The sequence below is a fragment of the Taeniopygia guttata genome, chromosome 8 (genome assembly GCF_048771995.1).
Source record: "Taeniopygia guttata chromosome 8, bTaeGut7.mat, whole genome shotgun sequence".
Lineage (NCBI taxonomy): Eukaryota > Metazoa > Chordata > Aves > Passeriformes > Estrildidae > Taeniopygia > Taeniopygia guttata.
Window position 1 is genome coordinate 16312248 of NC_133033.1, and position 16464 is coordinate 16328711.

Below are 16464 nucleotides of genomic sequence, written 5' to 3' on the forward strand. Positions count from 1 at the left end.
AAAGACTGACCAGAAGCAACAAAAACAATACCTGAATTTTAACAAGCTCAGTGCTTACACCACATTCTAAACAGAACCTGTTTTCAAAGTGTGATGTTACGTCTTAAACTCAGCTGTTACTCTAATATACCTCTAATACTGTTACTCATATACCTGTGATAACCATGAACATATACAACACAGACTGGATAGCAGAAATTACGTTACTTTCTTCCTTTCCTTCACAGCCTTTGCCTTCTACTTTTTCTTTTCACAGTTTCCCATTTCTTTTCTCAGTCAACCCTCATCTTCCTTCCTTCAGTCTGTACAGGAAAAGTGACCACAAACTTACTGGTTCCCAGCACTATCTTGAATAGGCATCAGGGTGTACAAGAGCACTTTTACTAGTCTTTGTTTCCTATCTCTTTTCATTAGAACCTCTTTGGGGTTGCATCACTTGGGCCTTTGCAGTATGTTCTGCTTGACTCACAAAGCATCCAAGCGGGACTATTCTTGTCTGTGTAAACATTGTGTGTTACTAGGTCATCACAGCACAAGTCCATGTTGCAGGAAGATAAAACATCATGCTTGTAAACACACAAGTGTTATATGTTTGACCAGATACTATCCAGTGTGCAATCACAGTGACACCCAGCCCTGTGAACTAAGTATGAAGGCAATTATAGGTGCATGAAAAAAAGAAGAATATGCACCAAAAAAGTTTTTATTTAAAAACAGGAGTGCTGGTCTCAAAAGAATGAAAGAGCATTACCACCAGAAAACTATCTAGATTTTTCGGTGACAATATTTTTTTTAATCTTGCTTTAATTAAATACTACCTGTGTTTTGTGGTGAGCTTTTCAATAAAATGTTACTTTCTTGGTAGGCATCCTGTAGCTATGCTGTAGCCTTCAAATCAAGAAACTTGTGTGGTTTAGGGGTTATTCTTTCTACCTAAAATTCAATTTCAGGCTCCTTCTTATGCTTAGGTGCAATAGAATTTCAAAAGAAACCTAGAAGCAGTAATACAGTATTAAAGAACAGTTTTTTCTTATGTTAGAAATTATTTGCAAGTTAAAGTGCATTTTATACTTACCCAGTTTTAAATTAAAAGGTAATTTGGGGGTTATGTGAACATTTCAGTATTTTTTTTCCCCTTCTAAACTGGGATGTTCTGTGGGAATTCCTTTTAAACCTTGGGTTTGGGTAGACCACTCTATTAAAATAAAGTCTAAAGAGCATTACTGTTGGGAAGGGTAGATACATTACCTGTACAAAGAGCTGAAGATCACTATCCAACTGTGCTCATTATCTCATTATTTGTCTAATTCAGTAATGCGTTTCCTTCCTGGATGTGATAATTAGTTTTGTGTTTCTTTGTTTCTAACAAAAACGTGGAGATACTGGAATCTTTTAAGGAAACAGTGAATCATTTTGGAAGGCTGTGTGCAATAAGAGTAAAAGTTACGACCCTTCCTAGTTCTTACAATTTCACGGCCTCCACTTCCCAAAGCAATCTGCTCTTAGATCCCTGCTTTTAGGAAAACAGCTTTTAGGAAACAGCTCCTAAAAAAGTACAAGTACCAATAAACTGAAATTTTCTGGTGAGAAACATCTCAATATATACACTCAGAAAATGAAAATTCATTCTAAATAAGCCACAAAATTAACAGAGAGACTATGTGTTTCCCTTTCCATAGGGGATTGAAATCATAGTAATATACTCACAGCTTAATCAAGTTAGGGCCAGTATGCATACTGTAACACAGCCAAGTCCTGAAATCATTACCTTAAACCCAGCATACATGCTGAAGACTTTAGCAGTACACACTGCCTTCAACTCCCATTGAAATCTGTAGATTCTTGCAGGGATGTTGAGGTTTTATTATCTCACAGGGTCAAGCTCTTAGTCCTTAATCAGGCAAGAATCCAGATGAGGTCCATGGGAGATTTGGCAGAGAAAGGACTAAATGGAGAGTGAGAAAGGATGACTTTAAACAAGTTGGGAGCAGATCTTGCATATTGTACGCCTGATTCATAGGCAGTAATTTAGCTCACACAGATGGCAGCCACATGTAAAAAGACTTGGCCGTATATATCCTATACTTGCGCCTCATCCTCACTGAAAACAAAAAGGCCCATCAGCAGACAGGCATTAATTATTTAAAATGTAAATTTTGACAGAATAAGTCCAATAACAGGACTTTCAAAACTGTTGAAATAACATAAAGGGATATATATTTAATTGTAAAATAAAACATTAACTAGTATCCCCGAGGATCTTTTTTGCCCACCAGAAATAAAAAAAAAACCTCACACCAAACCAAAATCACTATCAATGAAAAAGTAAAATTGCTCACTCAGGAATGGGTTCTCAAAAGGCCATCTGCAACATTAGAGCTCTGAAATGAATCACTCACTAACGTCTCTTTCCGTTCCCCCTGAGGTAAAGTTCTGTTTAAGGAGTTTCTTACTAAATGCCACCACTCACTCATCTCCTTGCTATCTGGGCAACAACTGACACTTCACTCACTACAGCCCTTCTTCCCTGCCAAAACACCAAACTATTTTCTCCTCCTTGACTTCCTTTTGCTCATTTCTCCCCTTATTAATAAGCATGTGCCCATTGTGTTATCCTACAGGATTTCTCCCCCTATAGTTCTGCAAGGGCAACTGAAGAAACAGAGTGATGTGGTTCTACAAGAGTTAACCAATTCCACATTTTCTTAATGTACTGCCCAGCTGCTTGTTAGCTGCAACCAGAAGGAGCACGCACATTGGCAGTTAACTGCTAAATGCATTTTCAAAACTAATAAGAAGCTGAAAACAATTCAAGCTCTGGACATGAGTACAGTGTATTCTCCCAGGTGAAAGCAGATATAAAAGGAGAACCGAGATGGCCTCCATATGAAATCACAATGGCTCTTCTCCTCAAATAATCTTTTACTACCTCTTTTTCTAAGGGAATCTGGGGAAAGGAGTTTTAACTCCGGAAATAAGTCATTTGTGTCCAATGCTAACACAGCCTTTCTAAGGCATGCATCTTAGTATCATTGCTGCACAGAAAAAAGTCTCAGGGAACCTCAAAACCGATTTGAATTTCACAAAAATATAATATGTTCACATGTACACGTGAAGTACTTCCCTTTCAGAGACCCCACAGGTGTAGAAATCCATCCCTCTGTATGGCAAAGGTTCAACTCCCATTTAAGGGCTTGCACAAAGGAAGCATGAGCCTCCTTGACACTACAAGCAGCAAGAACACATGGGGGGCTGACAGCCAGCAATGGAGTACAATTCCTTGTCTTCTCCAGTACAGGAAAATGCCTCTTGCTCCTTCTTCAGCAAGCAAGCAAACAAGGCTTCAGGGGAAAAAATGCAGGTACATTCTGAAAAAACTAACCATAAAACACTAAGTGTAAAAGTGCAAGATCACATAAGCTTTCTTAGCCCCTGACATAACTGGAAGCAGAGACCTCAGTGAGCAGGATGGCTTTTGCTTCCTACAAAAGGAATAACCAATACCCCAGTCCCACATATGGAGTAAGCAGTGAGAAACCTTTCTGTGAGCCTTTCAAAGTGACCTGGCAACACTTAGAACAGCACTATTTGTTTTCAAGTAGTATCATTAAAGGACAGTGTTATTCAGAAAACAGTCACAATATCCCAGAACTTACTAGATGCAAAATAACTTTGCAGTGCAGTCAGCAGTCTGAGTGGCCTCATACACGATTTGCAAGTTTTCAAACAGTCCTCCAGAAAGGTGGGGGAATGAGTAATCTCTCTTCCTGCTAAACATTCAAAGTACACATAAAAGCTATCATTGAGTCAGCACTTGGTGGTGGCAATTCATCTGGTTTGCTGGAATTTTTGACAGCCTCTGAGTGGCCACTGCTATGCAGATTACATGCGCTTTTCTTTTTTTTTTTTTTTATTACTAATATTATTTTTGTAGAAAAAAAAAATACCATGTAAGCAACCCATTTCAGCATGCTTGTAATTAGGAGGTAATATCAGGTTTTGATTTTGGGGGAAAAAAAAGAGCTAGGGACTGAATAAACTTAGATGTTAAACAAGTGGCATCTTAATACAAACAAAAAAACAAGCAGACAGAAACTAATGCAGGGCCCAGTTAAACTATATGGCTGGGCAGAGTTTAACAACGTCAAATGGTTCAGGCTTTTACTTACTTATGTTGTAGCATAACACACTGACTGAAGGGTTCCAACTCAGAGTCCAGAGGAGGACTGTTGCCTCTCATTTATTGAGCAGTCTTCATAGGAGAAACATATTAGTTTCAACATTGCATTGTACAGAAGAACATTTCCTTTTTGTAAAGTATTGCACATCACTGTGGGAAACTAGCTGGCAAACCCTTGTAATGGGTAGAGTTACATAAGTTACATAAACAAAAAAAAGTGCTTTTGTCAGCTTTTTCATGTACTTTTGTGTAAGGATGTATAGCTGTGCCAGTAAACCAAATCGCTTTGTTGCCATATATTCCAATTCGGACAGGCTGTTTTACATTGTGGTTGTGTCTGACTGTGCCACCAGGTGAACCACAGATCAAGTTACTTAAAATACTTGAACAATACTTCAGTACTCTCCTTCTATAAGAGGAAACTCATTTTTGGTCTAGTACAAACATGACCTGCTGCAAAAAAGGGAGGCTCTACTAGCCCTGCCACACAGTTCCAAGGGTACCTTATTTGCTCTAGCAATCATGATGGTTCAGAGAAAACCAGCCACTTCTAGGACTTCAAAGGCTCTCATGTAAGCACACAGGAGCCCAGCTGAAACTTATTCTTCCCATCAGTGGACCAGTGGTTTAAATTAATTGAATGTAATGGAAGTTAACAGCCATGCTTCCACTAATAGCTCATGAGATCTGTGTTAATTTACTGGCCATCCAATGCAGAGGCAGGCTTAACCTTACACTGCAAGGTAAGTTATTTGGTGAAGCATAAGCCTGAGTGTATCCTGCTTTAGAAAAGCCACCACCCTCTACTGACCAGCTGAAGCACTGTATCAACATTTTCTAACTGGATACCAACAGCTGAGTAACAAACAGCCCCACTCCCTGCCCCGAGGACAGCACAGACCTGACTCATCATCAGAGAGGGTCCAGGCAGAGCAGTTCGACAGTCCCACTCTCACAGCCCTACCACCAGTGCCACAAGTTTGGCTGGAAAAGAACCAAGTTCTTGTTGACTACAAACAACCTTTTCTCTGGATAATGAGTCTACAGTAACAAATTAATATATTCAGAAATATAGCACAGAACTGTACTCTCATCTACTGTTTTTTAACTGTGCTTACTATTAACCATTAATGGTTTAGTTAACCCCCTTGGACAGTTCACTGCAGTTTTCATTCACTGTAAATGCAGAGAGACCCCATATATCACCCACTACACACTGTTCAGCCATTGTATGAAAAAAATGTTTATCTTTAAAGCTTCCAACGTAACTGCACTGTTGTATTTGAATGTTCTTTGAGATCATCCAGGATATTACAAAGATGCTTGTTTAAATAGTCTCTTCCAGCTGTTCTATGTGTATATTAGGAACATTACAAAGGCATCAAATACTCATTAGAGATGAGATCATCCTAACTAAAAATAAATACTAATACACATCTTGGATACAAACAATTAGAGCGAGATATTGAACACAGGAGGAAGAATATAGCCCCAAGTAAAGAGAAGAGCAGCGAGCATCACTCTCATTGCAGGGTCCCACTGAAAGTGAGCAACAGCATGATCTCTCTTCACTGGCACAACAGCACTTGCACAGCAGGTTCTCAGTAAATCTCTCTCCAACTCTGCCAGCCATGGCCTATTTAACAAAATAGCACAGGGGACCTAACAAGAAGCTGCTTTGAAGAAAAAGCAAACAAACCCATGTGTTGCCAATGGAGAAGGCAGGCCAAAAGTCTGCAGACCAGAACACGAGTTTTGTTATCACGTCAGGACATGAACCCTAGGATTAAATCCATTAAGAAAGAGGACCTGTGCTACACCACCTTCACTTGTCTGCCATTAAATCCTTCTAGAGGCATAATGCTATAGCACTGTATCAGGATCAGACATCTACTGACTGCTTTAGAAAATTAAAGGGAAGAAGACACAGTGACTCTGCAGAAAGTTATGGTCTCAACATGAACCCATTCTGTCTGCAGCACTTGTAGCCCACCAAGCAGCAAACTGAATCCTCAAAAAAGCCTTCCAGCAAGAGATGGCACTAGGGAACACAGGGACACCAGTATACAGGCTCATTCCTTCCAAAAATTTAAGGAAAGCAACTGGAACAAGATGACAACACAGGTATCAGAACTGAATCAACTTAATTAGTTCAGTCAACTAGTACCAAAAATGTTGATTGCTCCAATTAAATTACTTCAGTCCACTAAGCCAAAAAAGCACTGATTCATTGCTCAAAAATCCTCCTGGGTATATCCTGATTTCAGTCCACCTTTTCTTTCAGCCATCTTGTCAAATCATAGACAGTTACATGAATGTGTGACCTATAAAACCATCTCAAGTGCATTATTATTTCTCTGGAGAAAGAGGGAAGATACATTTTAGGACTCTTCAAGGCAGAAAAAAAATCAAAGGAGTTCTTTGTTAACAACTTTTACTTGAAATATCTTAGACAATATTTTTGGTTAATCCTTTACACAGTGCTTGTGCAATTTTGAAGCTAACAGAATAAGCTGGTTTGGTTTTCTCCACACACAAGAAGATTTTAACACCATTAAGCAGTTCAATACTGCTTATTTCTGTTTCATTAGAATTCTTTTCTCCTGAATCACATCAATAAAGTTGAAGTTCAGTCTAATATTTATAAAGAGCTGACTTATAGACTTCTTCCTGCAAACATACTTGTGAGATCCAGTAAATGTATCAGAGACCTAGAATTAAGAACTTTATTTTCTTTAATTGTTTTATTCAAAATCAACCATCACAAAGTCTTAAACATTATTTTATCTTGAGCATGAAATTGCTTAAAAAACTTATAGCTTTGCTAATTAAAAAAAAAAAAATATTTCAAGAGACAAGTAACACAACCGGATCTTTTTTCAGAGTTGCTTTTATTTTTCTGTTACTGGCATGAACATTCCTTATTCTAACATTTCAGTTACCTTTTTTCCCTTGGTAAAGAAACCATTATTGAAGTCAGATAACTGGCCTTTTCACAGGAGGCACTACAGAAGCATTTGTCAAGCAGTACAATTAAGACAATTGTAATTTTCAGAAAAACCTCAGAACTTCCTACCATGCATAATTGAGCTCTCTTACTTCCATCTGTGATGGTAAATGTGATCACAGAGATCAAACATTAGCACTGGGAGAATGAAAATGAATGCAGTGAACAATATGGCCATGAGCACTATTTTAGCAAGAAAAATAACTACTATTGGCCTAGTTCCAAAAAGCAATAGAGACAAGTAATATCCAAAGTAATCTCTGAACAGTTTTCTTGCCAATTTACTCAAATACCTATTACTTTTTCAGTTTGCAGATGAAAATATCCCACAGAAAAATTAATTACTGCTTTGAACTCATTAGTGCCATAAAAGAAAATTTTGTCAGACTGACCTAACATTTCAAAGCAGAAGATACAGAAATCTGGCCACATTTACAAATTATATAGTTATAGTCCAAAGTCAAAGTCTACCCTAGTGCAGAAAACTGAAGCCACACATTAACTTGTATCATGTTGTTCAAACCATACATGCGAACTAATGCAGTTCTACCTGCTGTTATAAGTTGTCTCCCAATGATGCAAGAAAGGAGTCGCAAAATCATTTTTGGCACAGATTTCCCACATCCTTGCTTTGGTATGACCGATTCTACTTCCTGCAAATGTAGTGGATTTTTAATTTTTTTTTTTTAATAAGGATGGCAAGTAGAGTAAAATAAGTAACTCCATGAGTTAAGACACTTCTCAGAACATCATACTCAATCTATGATTTGCCAAAACACCAACCACCTTGATCCTTATCACAACAAACCACCTTGATCCTGATCACAACAAACCTCTGCAGCTCAGAATCCAAGAGTCTGAAAACAAGCAAAACAGCAAAAAGTCTGACAGTCCCTTTAATAACACCTTTGCCATTTTCATAGCTCCAAAAAGGGCATGGGGATGTTTTGAAGAATTACTGAGATAACAGCAGTTAGCAACAATGTATCCACGTGAATCACAGTGATTATGTTGGCTCTTCAAACAGTCCTGCACTGAAGATGCCAGGGTTGAACACATCTGTTTTACTTATCAAGTGATCAAGATTGAGAGATTAAAAAACTTGTGGGGAGATCACAGAGAAAGTCACAAATCCAGATCCAAGTGTTTCATGTTTCAGTCAAAAGCAGAGGCTTGTAGATTAACCCCATGCATCTAACACAGCTATGGCCATTGGGCACGGGGACTGCACAAGGAGAACAGGTCCAGCTACTGGTCCAGCATCCCTGTGCACTCCTCCAGGAGTCCATGCTCATGGCTGAGCCACAGCTGGAAGGAACTGCTCTGACAGCCCATAACTCGCTCCACCCTCTCCCAAAGGTCCTTCAGACACATGCATTTACAGTCAGTCACCACAGAGGATGAACAGACACCCATCACCTCACACAGGGCTGCTGTGCTTGGCTGTATGAAGAGTGCACATCACTCCATAGGCAGGAGAAAACGCCACCATGGTCCTCAGACACAGCAGCACCTGTCCAGCCATGCTTTTATGCTTTATGTCCAACTTTTACGCTACAGAGCAGATGTTTCCCAGGAGTAACCAAAATGCCCATTTGGGCTAAACACACACATGCATCAATATATAAAATGTGTGACCACTGCTTTTAAAGTTCTTAATCTACAGATTTCCTTAAAGCAACTCCAAATTTACAAAGTGAACTATGCTAAGCTACTTCAGTAATAGCTACATTTTCAAATAACCTTTTCATCTTTATCCACTTTCATACAATTCCTGAAGCCTGAAGAATCACTAAGGCATTATGACGCTAAGTGTCCCTCCCTGATTTTTACACATTAATGAAAGGCACACATTCTTTTGATGGAAAAAATTCATTTTGACATAGTAGCTAGAACCAAAATAACTGGAGGAGCATCTCTAGTAGAACATATGTATTACTGCTCTATTCAAATTAAAAGTAATAACAAAAAAAAAAATGTTACTTATTCCAAAATAGATGGAATCCATCATCCTTTCCAGACACAAGGCAGATTTGGTAATCAAGGAAATGAAGAAAAAAGAAAAGAGAGAAAATAACCACAAAAATAAATTCTTCACTCACTCTTGACTTCAAGTGTCAAGAAAAAGAAAACAATATAAAAGCCCACCACCAAACCTGCTTCAGATGAAACCAAACTTTTTGCTGAAGCGATATCACAGCAACAAACCTTACATATGTTTCCACCACCCAGCTCCAAATTCTTTTTTTTTGTTACTTCTTTGCTGCACTACTTCAATAACGAGAGTAATGACATTTTCAGTTTAGTTATTTCCATCCCTGACAGGTAAAATCCCTTTTTTATTAAATGCCTATTAGTAAGTCTCACAGTGTGGAAGCTGCCAAAAAAAGGAACAATAGCTCCATCTTTTATAAAGTACACTTATGAAGAAAAGCACATTGTGCTTAAAGCAGTTGCACTTCATGGCATTACAAAAAACCTTTGCTTTTGTCACCTGGGGTCAAAATTTATCCTTGGTGAAATCCCATTGACTTAAAATAAGTTTACACCAAAGAGTAATCCAACTCAGTGCCTTAAGGTAATGAAACATGGTCCAGTCTTTGTGCTAAATATATTTTTTTTCACTCCAAATTAATCTCTCCTATGACTTACAGCCTTAGGGAATTCAGTTCTTTTTAGCATTAGCTACAGAGGATTAAATTATTTCTCTTTGTTGAAAAGGCATGTATCTGGTCCCTATATTTTCTCTACACTATAACATCACCAGTAGTAAAATAATGGCATTGAATCATACAAGCATGCTTCAGTGGAAGGAGCTTATAAAAGAAACAGATTTGCAGAAATTCAACACAATTTTCATGTGAAAATAGCAATTGTTTCTCTAATAGCAGATGCTTCATTTCTTGTTGAGACACCCCAGGACCACATTTGGGAATGCTTGGTGTGGGGTTGTACAGCACGTGAAATCTAATCTTTAATTAACTAAATATGCCCTTTTCACTTTTTTATTACTTAAAGGGCTTGAGGGTTCATGTTATTTATAAGAAAAATGACAGATGGAAAAGCTAAGAAAGAGTTAATAAGGGCCTGCAATACAGAAAGGGTATTAAAAGACCTACAAGCAAAACCTCAAATACCAATTCCCTTCAGAAAACAAAAGCACTATTTTTAGTGAAGTATTTATAAAATAATTGTGAAGCTTAGAACTTGTTAAAGACAAGTTTCTTTTAAACAAAGAAAAACTTGAATAAATTCTCTTACAAAGACAAGGATTAATGCCATCCCCATTCCGTGCCATAAAATTTTGCTCAAAACTACTTTTCATCAGTGGAGTACTTCCCTCCAGAGACCCTCAGAAACACCATTTGCCTGCATCTACGCAATTCCAGTACTGCATTATGGGCCTTTTATTTCTTAGGACTCCTTTGACATCACCCAGAGTCAGTTTTAATCAAAGAACCAGATATTCATGTTTAGTGATAAATTCTCAGGTTCAGCAAATACTTCAGCATACACTCAGCTGTTCTGCTGAATCAGGACCCACAATCCCACATCCTACTGCTCCACATGGGTGCAGAATTGTGCAGAATTCTGCTGAAATTCAACTGCTTTTAACTTGAAAGCCTTGCAGGAAAAACGAAGTCTGCTCAGTTCAAGCCATTCTAAGTCTGTGATACAATTACCTCTTTGAAAATACATAAACCTTCTCTGTATCCTGACTCTAAATTTTTCAGAATTTTTGTGGGGGCTTAGAAGATAAAAAACCACTATTTATGCATAAAGCACATAGAAAGGACACAGGATTCAATTCAATTCAGTTGCTGAAAGACAGACAGATGAACAGATTAAAAATGTAATTTACAAAGGAAGAGATCATCATTATGCAGCACAAGAATGCTGAAGAAACTTAAATCAGGGAACACAGAGATTTAGTCTAGATTCCAAATTTTAATCAGTCTTTGTATTTAAAGTGCTCACTTAAAACAATTTACTCTTTGAAAGGTATTATGCTACGTGTCAAATGAAAATTAACTCTTTTTAAATGCATATTTTGGCATCTCAAAGTTATGTCACAGAGCTCAGTAACATGAAGTTAGGAATTCATCATTTGATTCCCTATCAGATAAACATGTGGTACTAAGATGTTTCAAATCACCACCAGGGTGATGAAGGAATAAAAGAATTAGAACAATTTCCACTTTTAATAGCCAGTCACTGGTTTCTCAATAGTACTTCTCAGAACTGAAGGCACGTTAGCCTCCCCTGAAGAGCATGGGCATTCCCTTGCAGCCCCTGCAGGAGGGCTTGCAGCTTTTCTGACACAGCACAGCACATGAACCAGCCCTTTGCTCATCTAAGTCTCTGAGACTGCAAATCTTCAAATGTTCTGAGTGCTGGTTCATCTCATCCTCCAAACTCTGAACACCTAGACCATAGACGGATACGAATAGGTGATTTTAGAAGGGAGGCAGAAGTCAGCTGATTATGAGAAAGAAGTGAAGGGAAAGGGAAGTAAGAGAGTGAAAGCTTCATCCATTCAAAAGCTGCAACCAGCTTGTGCTTTACTTCAGTCCTAAGAATTCAAGATCCAACCTCTGTCCCTTGGTTCTCATCCTCTAAACACAATTTAAACAAACAAAAAACTCTACACCTCTGGCAACAAACACTCTGGGGAAAAAACAATTACAGTCTAATTACATCTGGGAAATACCCAACACACACTGTTAAAAATAAAAGGAAATTTGTATTATTAATTCCCAGCAGTAATTTCTACTTTCTTTTTTTTTTTTTTTTAATCATGTCCTTCACCTTCTAGTGGAAGGTTTTTCTACTACACTTTGAAGAATCATATATTGCTTTTGGAAACAAAGTGTTCAAGGTCAGAGGAAGTTCATCTTTAAAAAAAAAAGAACAAATAGGTGTCATGACAAGGCCTGTTTCTTCCTGTTGTTCTGCTTATTAACATGGCACCCATCACCATCATATCTGGGGGCCAGAGATACAGAAGATACATGAGCTTGCAAGTGAATGGTCTTACTGAAATTGAAGCACACACGCTCTGAACCATGCAAGATTACTCACAAAAACAAGTATGTAAAAAGAAAGAAAAAACAGCTAGGATTAAAAATAAGATTAAAAATAGGGAGTAAAGAGCTGTTGGAAGAAAACCATAAAGAAAGACATAATATGAGCAGATTGACCTCAGTATAACAGAAAATAGGTAAATTCTTCAATATATCTAATTCTCACAGGGTCTTGATCTGCCTGACCACAACCATGAAAGGCAGCCATAAGGTGAAATATATCTACAAGTCAAGCACAGGCAATGTTAAATATCAGGGGGGTTGAAGTAAAGTGAACATTCTCCATGGGCAAATTCTGGCTGGTATTAGGTACCACAGCTGCACTGCCTTCTCAGCAGCGGGAATGATTTGCACCAACAGAGGATCTACCCCAGAGGTTGCAATGAGACTCTTTGGCCATTTTAAATCCATAGACTGTATCACCCTGTCTTCTTTCCAGTTGAATAGTAATGAAGGAAAGAAAAAAAAATAGAAGTTGAAGTTTTAAAATGTTCCCATTCCTTCACAGAAGGACTAGTCTTGTTGAAGGTTTGGCCCTCAAGGTCTAGAGCAGGTATGCATTTCAGCTGTCCTCTAAGACACTTTATTAAGACATGCATCATGCACCCAAGTGCACTAATTTGCCAGCAAGTAAAATAAATATGTTCCAGCCTTTGATTTAAGCTACATTAGGACAGAATATTTTTGCTCCAAGATTACAAAGCCAGACTAATTTAAGAGGTCATCCAAGGCCTGGATAACTGTGCGTAGTTCTAAGTGTTTGTGTGGAGTTCCTACTGCAGGTTGCCAGGCCTTAATATAATCCCACTTCAAAAACTTAATTCCTTCAGTCGGGTAGAGAGCTTGCCAGAAGTTTTTCTCTCCATTCTGGACTTTCCATGAAGTAGAAAAATCTCAGAGTAATCAAGGTTTTCTTTGCAGTCCTTTTCTGCCCAATTAAAGCTTTATAAATAAAAGCTTACAAGAAATCCATGTACAAGACGAAAGCAAATCAAATTCAGATACGCATTTAGCTATATACATCCAGGTAGTATGAGGAGGTAGAAAAACAGGCAAATATTCTTTGACTATTTATATAGACTATTTACACGCAGTTAGTGAGGTGAAATTTTTTAAGCTATTAGCTTGAAAAACATGCAGGTCTGTAATTTGTCCTTGACCATCCATTTTTGTGTATCATGTCCGGTAACTCCAGGGTTTTGGGTTTGGTTTTTTTTTATATATTTAACACACTTGTACCTTCAAGAGTGGAAAAAACCAAACCAAACAAAACATGGATTCTGTCTAGAAGCTCATTTATACCTGAAAATACAAGAATGCTGAAGATTTTAAAATGTCAGCAAAAACCCCCACATAACCAGTAGCAGCAGTTTCAGTGTAGAACTGGCAAACAAAAGAAAGGTGCGCTCTGCTGCAGGTGCTTCACTTCTTGAGAAACAAAGAGCAAGCTGGAAAAAGGCTCAAATGTATAAAAATCAATACCCTAGGGAGGTGGCATGCTGCCCCCTGCCTCCCCCAGGCTCCACCACAAGCAAGGGATTTTATTTATACTACTTAACTTTATTTAGAGTCCTAGTTTTATTTATACTAGTACATTTGTGGTTCAAGGCTGAAAAAGCACAAGTTGTGTATGCTGGCAATTAAGAGCCACGCCTGCAGTGCCCTGGCCATCATGCTGACCAGAGCCCAGGGGCCTCTGCCAGCTTTCCACACAACTGGAACATGTTGTTTGCTCTCACCTGTTCTTCACCTAGAGCTACAAAGTCCCTGCATTTAAAGCATAACTGTTTGCATGAAAAGGACTCAAGATCTCAAGTTACAAAGGCTCTATCTAAATAACCTTCGGAGAGCCGTCCTTCCTAAGTTCTAATTACATCTGCCTGACATCTCTTCCCTCTTCATCATAGTCCATCGGTTCTTGCTCTTATCTTACTGTACTCATTATACTCTGTAAAGGACATTATCTAGCTGTTCTCATTAAGAATTTATTGAAAAAATTAAAAAGCATGGAAGAAAAACTAAACATACAGGTAGGTATAGCCAGAAACCACAAAGACAGTGCTTCCTCACCTTCCCCTAACAAACTGTGACCCTTCCTACTCCCTTCAGCTGATTTCTTCCCATGCAGATAGAGGAAAAATCAGTCTCCAAGAAAGAAAGAACTTGAAATTAGCCCTCCTCCAAGCAGGGTGCTGGACTAGACTTCCAGAGGTCCCTTCTAGCCAAAATAATTCTGTCACTCTACTTATTCATACGCATCTGATTGAAACCAAAGCTTTTTAAGAGTTTGTTTCAAGAATATCTGCCAGAGGAAAACACAGAGATGGGGAGTAAAACCAAAAAAGCCACAACGAATTTCAAGACAGATATGTTGTATTTTCTGAACACTGAATAACTTTCTAATAGTAGTACTGTTTGATAGCACTTTTAAATCAGTGGGTTTTAATTAAAGCTGGCATTAAGAGGTAAGCTGACTTGATAGGCAAGCATTCTCCTCAGCAGCAAAACAGAATTATGGTTGTGATCAATTTAAAAAGCTTTTCTTTTCTGCACTGGCCCTCGCTTTTAAAGTAGATTTTTACACATCTAGAATGACACAGATTTGCTCCAAGTAATGGCTGTTGTCAGCCAAGAGCAGCATTGATGTCCTCAGCCCGAGCTGCAGACACACTCAGACACACCCTGCATTGCTGGAAGTCTGTCTGTAATGAAGCTATTGCAAAATGTCAGCAGCACGTACTATTAAACAATCGAAGTTACTAATGTTGGATGGATGCCTTCAAGAAGGTCAAACCCAGAGAAAGTCCCACAAGGCTTGAGGGCTTGAAATAACATAATTTTCCATGCTGAAGATGAAATGAAGCCAAATTGTAACACATTTAATTGTTTAGTCCTGTCTCTTCCAAAGCTGGTCATCTTTTCCACAGTGAGGACATCTGAGATTTAAGCAAGCCATCTGTCCACTGTCTACTTTTCCCACTGTCTCATTTCAACTGACTGTACATCCACTTGGCCTCTTCTCCAAAGACCCACGCTGTACACAAGCTGGACACATAAGAGGCTTCCCCTTGCAACCACAGAAAGAACTTTGACAAACAAACATTCTGAGTAGAATCACTTTAGTGCTTTTAGAAACTACAGAATGAACTAGGTACTTGAACTCCACAGATCTTTCCTTTCTCTGTCACAAGTTATTGCAACATACTGTTTTAAAAATCCCCAGCTAGGCCAAAATATGGGACAGGAACAACCCCCTTAAAATGGCAATGCCTGTTCCTAACCTAAAAGGACTCGATTAACACAGACAACTATTACTAAAAGGCTTTTGCCATCATCACTAATGGTTGACTGTAAATCAGATTAGACAACTGTCAGGGACGACCAAGGTGAGGTTTAGCCCAATAAGGCAGGAAGGATGGACAGACTCAGTGACCTATTATGAACCTTTCTGGGATTTTGTCTGACATAGTTTTTATAAACTCAAATAATTGGGGCTTAATTCCAGATTATAGGTCTTGGAGGCAGCATGGAGCTGAGCAGGTACACCCTTTCAGCCCAGCTCTGTAGAGAGAGACTCCAGCAGCCTCAGCTTCACCAGCCCAACCCTGCACCTGGGAAAATAAATCCAGCCTTTTAGCATAGCCAATAGTTCATCATGCTGGCAGAGCTATACTGCTTCCACTCCCAAAGGCTTCCATATCAACTTTCCCCTTTAAAATACATGTGCACCATGCAATTTTTAAAAATAAATAGGTAAATAACCTAAATAATTTACATTACTACTGCAGTTCTTGAATTATTTTAAGTGTGAACATAGAAGCAAGAAAACATTCTTATAGGAACAGCATTGTTTCTCACATCATATATGATGCAGTTATCACAACAGTTTTACAGAAAACCTAGACATAAACTTTAGCTGACCTACTTTCTTCAGCATTAAGAAGTATTTCTGATCAATTCTAAACATGCACATCCAGTTACACTGAATGCATGATTTGCATAATACCACCTACCTGCAGCTGCAAAGCACAAAACCATCAAAGCAAACACTGAAGTCACACAACTTGACATTTTTGTAAATGCTGTATCTTCTCAAATCAACTTGCTTTGTGATTCCTCATGTAGATTTACTTTCTTTGAAATTTGTGGTGAGCTTTGAAATCAGATCTTCTGGACTTTTAATTGCCTACAGA

General features: G+C 38.4%; 1 protein-coding gene across 2 annotated transcripts in view; it reads right to left on the bottom strand.

Annotated features, from left to right (window-relative positions):
• TGFBR3 (transforming growth factor beta receptor 3) overlaps nt 1-16464 on the bottom strand; it is a 113741-nt gene that overhangs the window by 83776 nt on the left and 13501 nt on the right. For both annotated transcript variants that reach the window (XM_030279168.4, XM_072932496.1), the window contains exon 2: nt 16285-16457. In XM_030279168.4, coding sequence (XP_030135028.4) covers nt 16285-16342 — 58 coding nt within the window. In that variant the 5' untranslated portion in view covers nt 16343-16457. The remainder of the gene's footprint in view (nt 1-16284; nt 16458-16464) is intronic.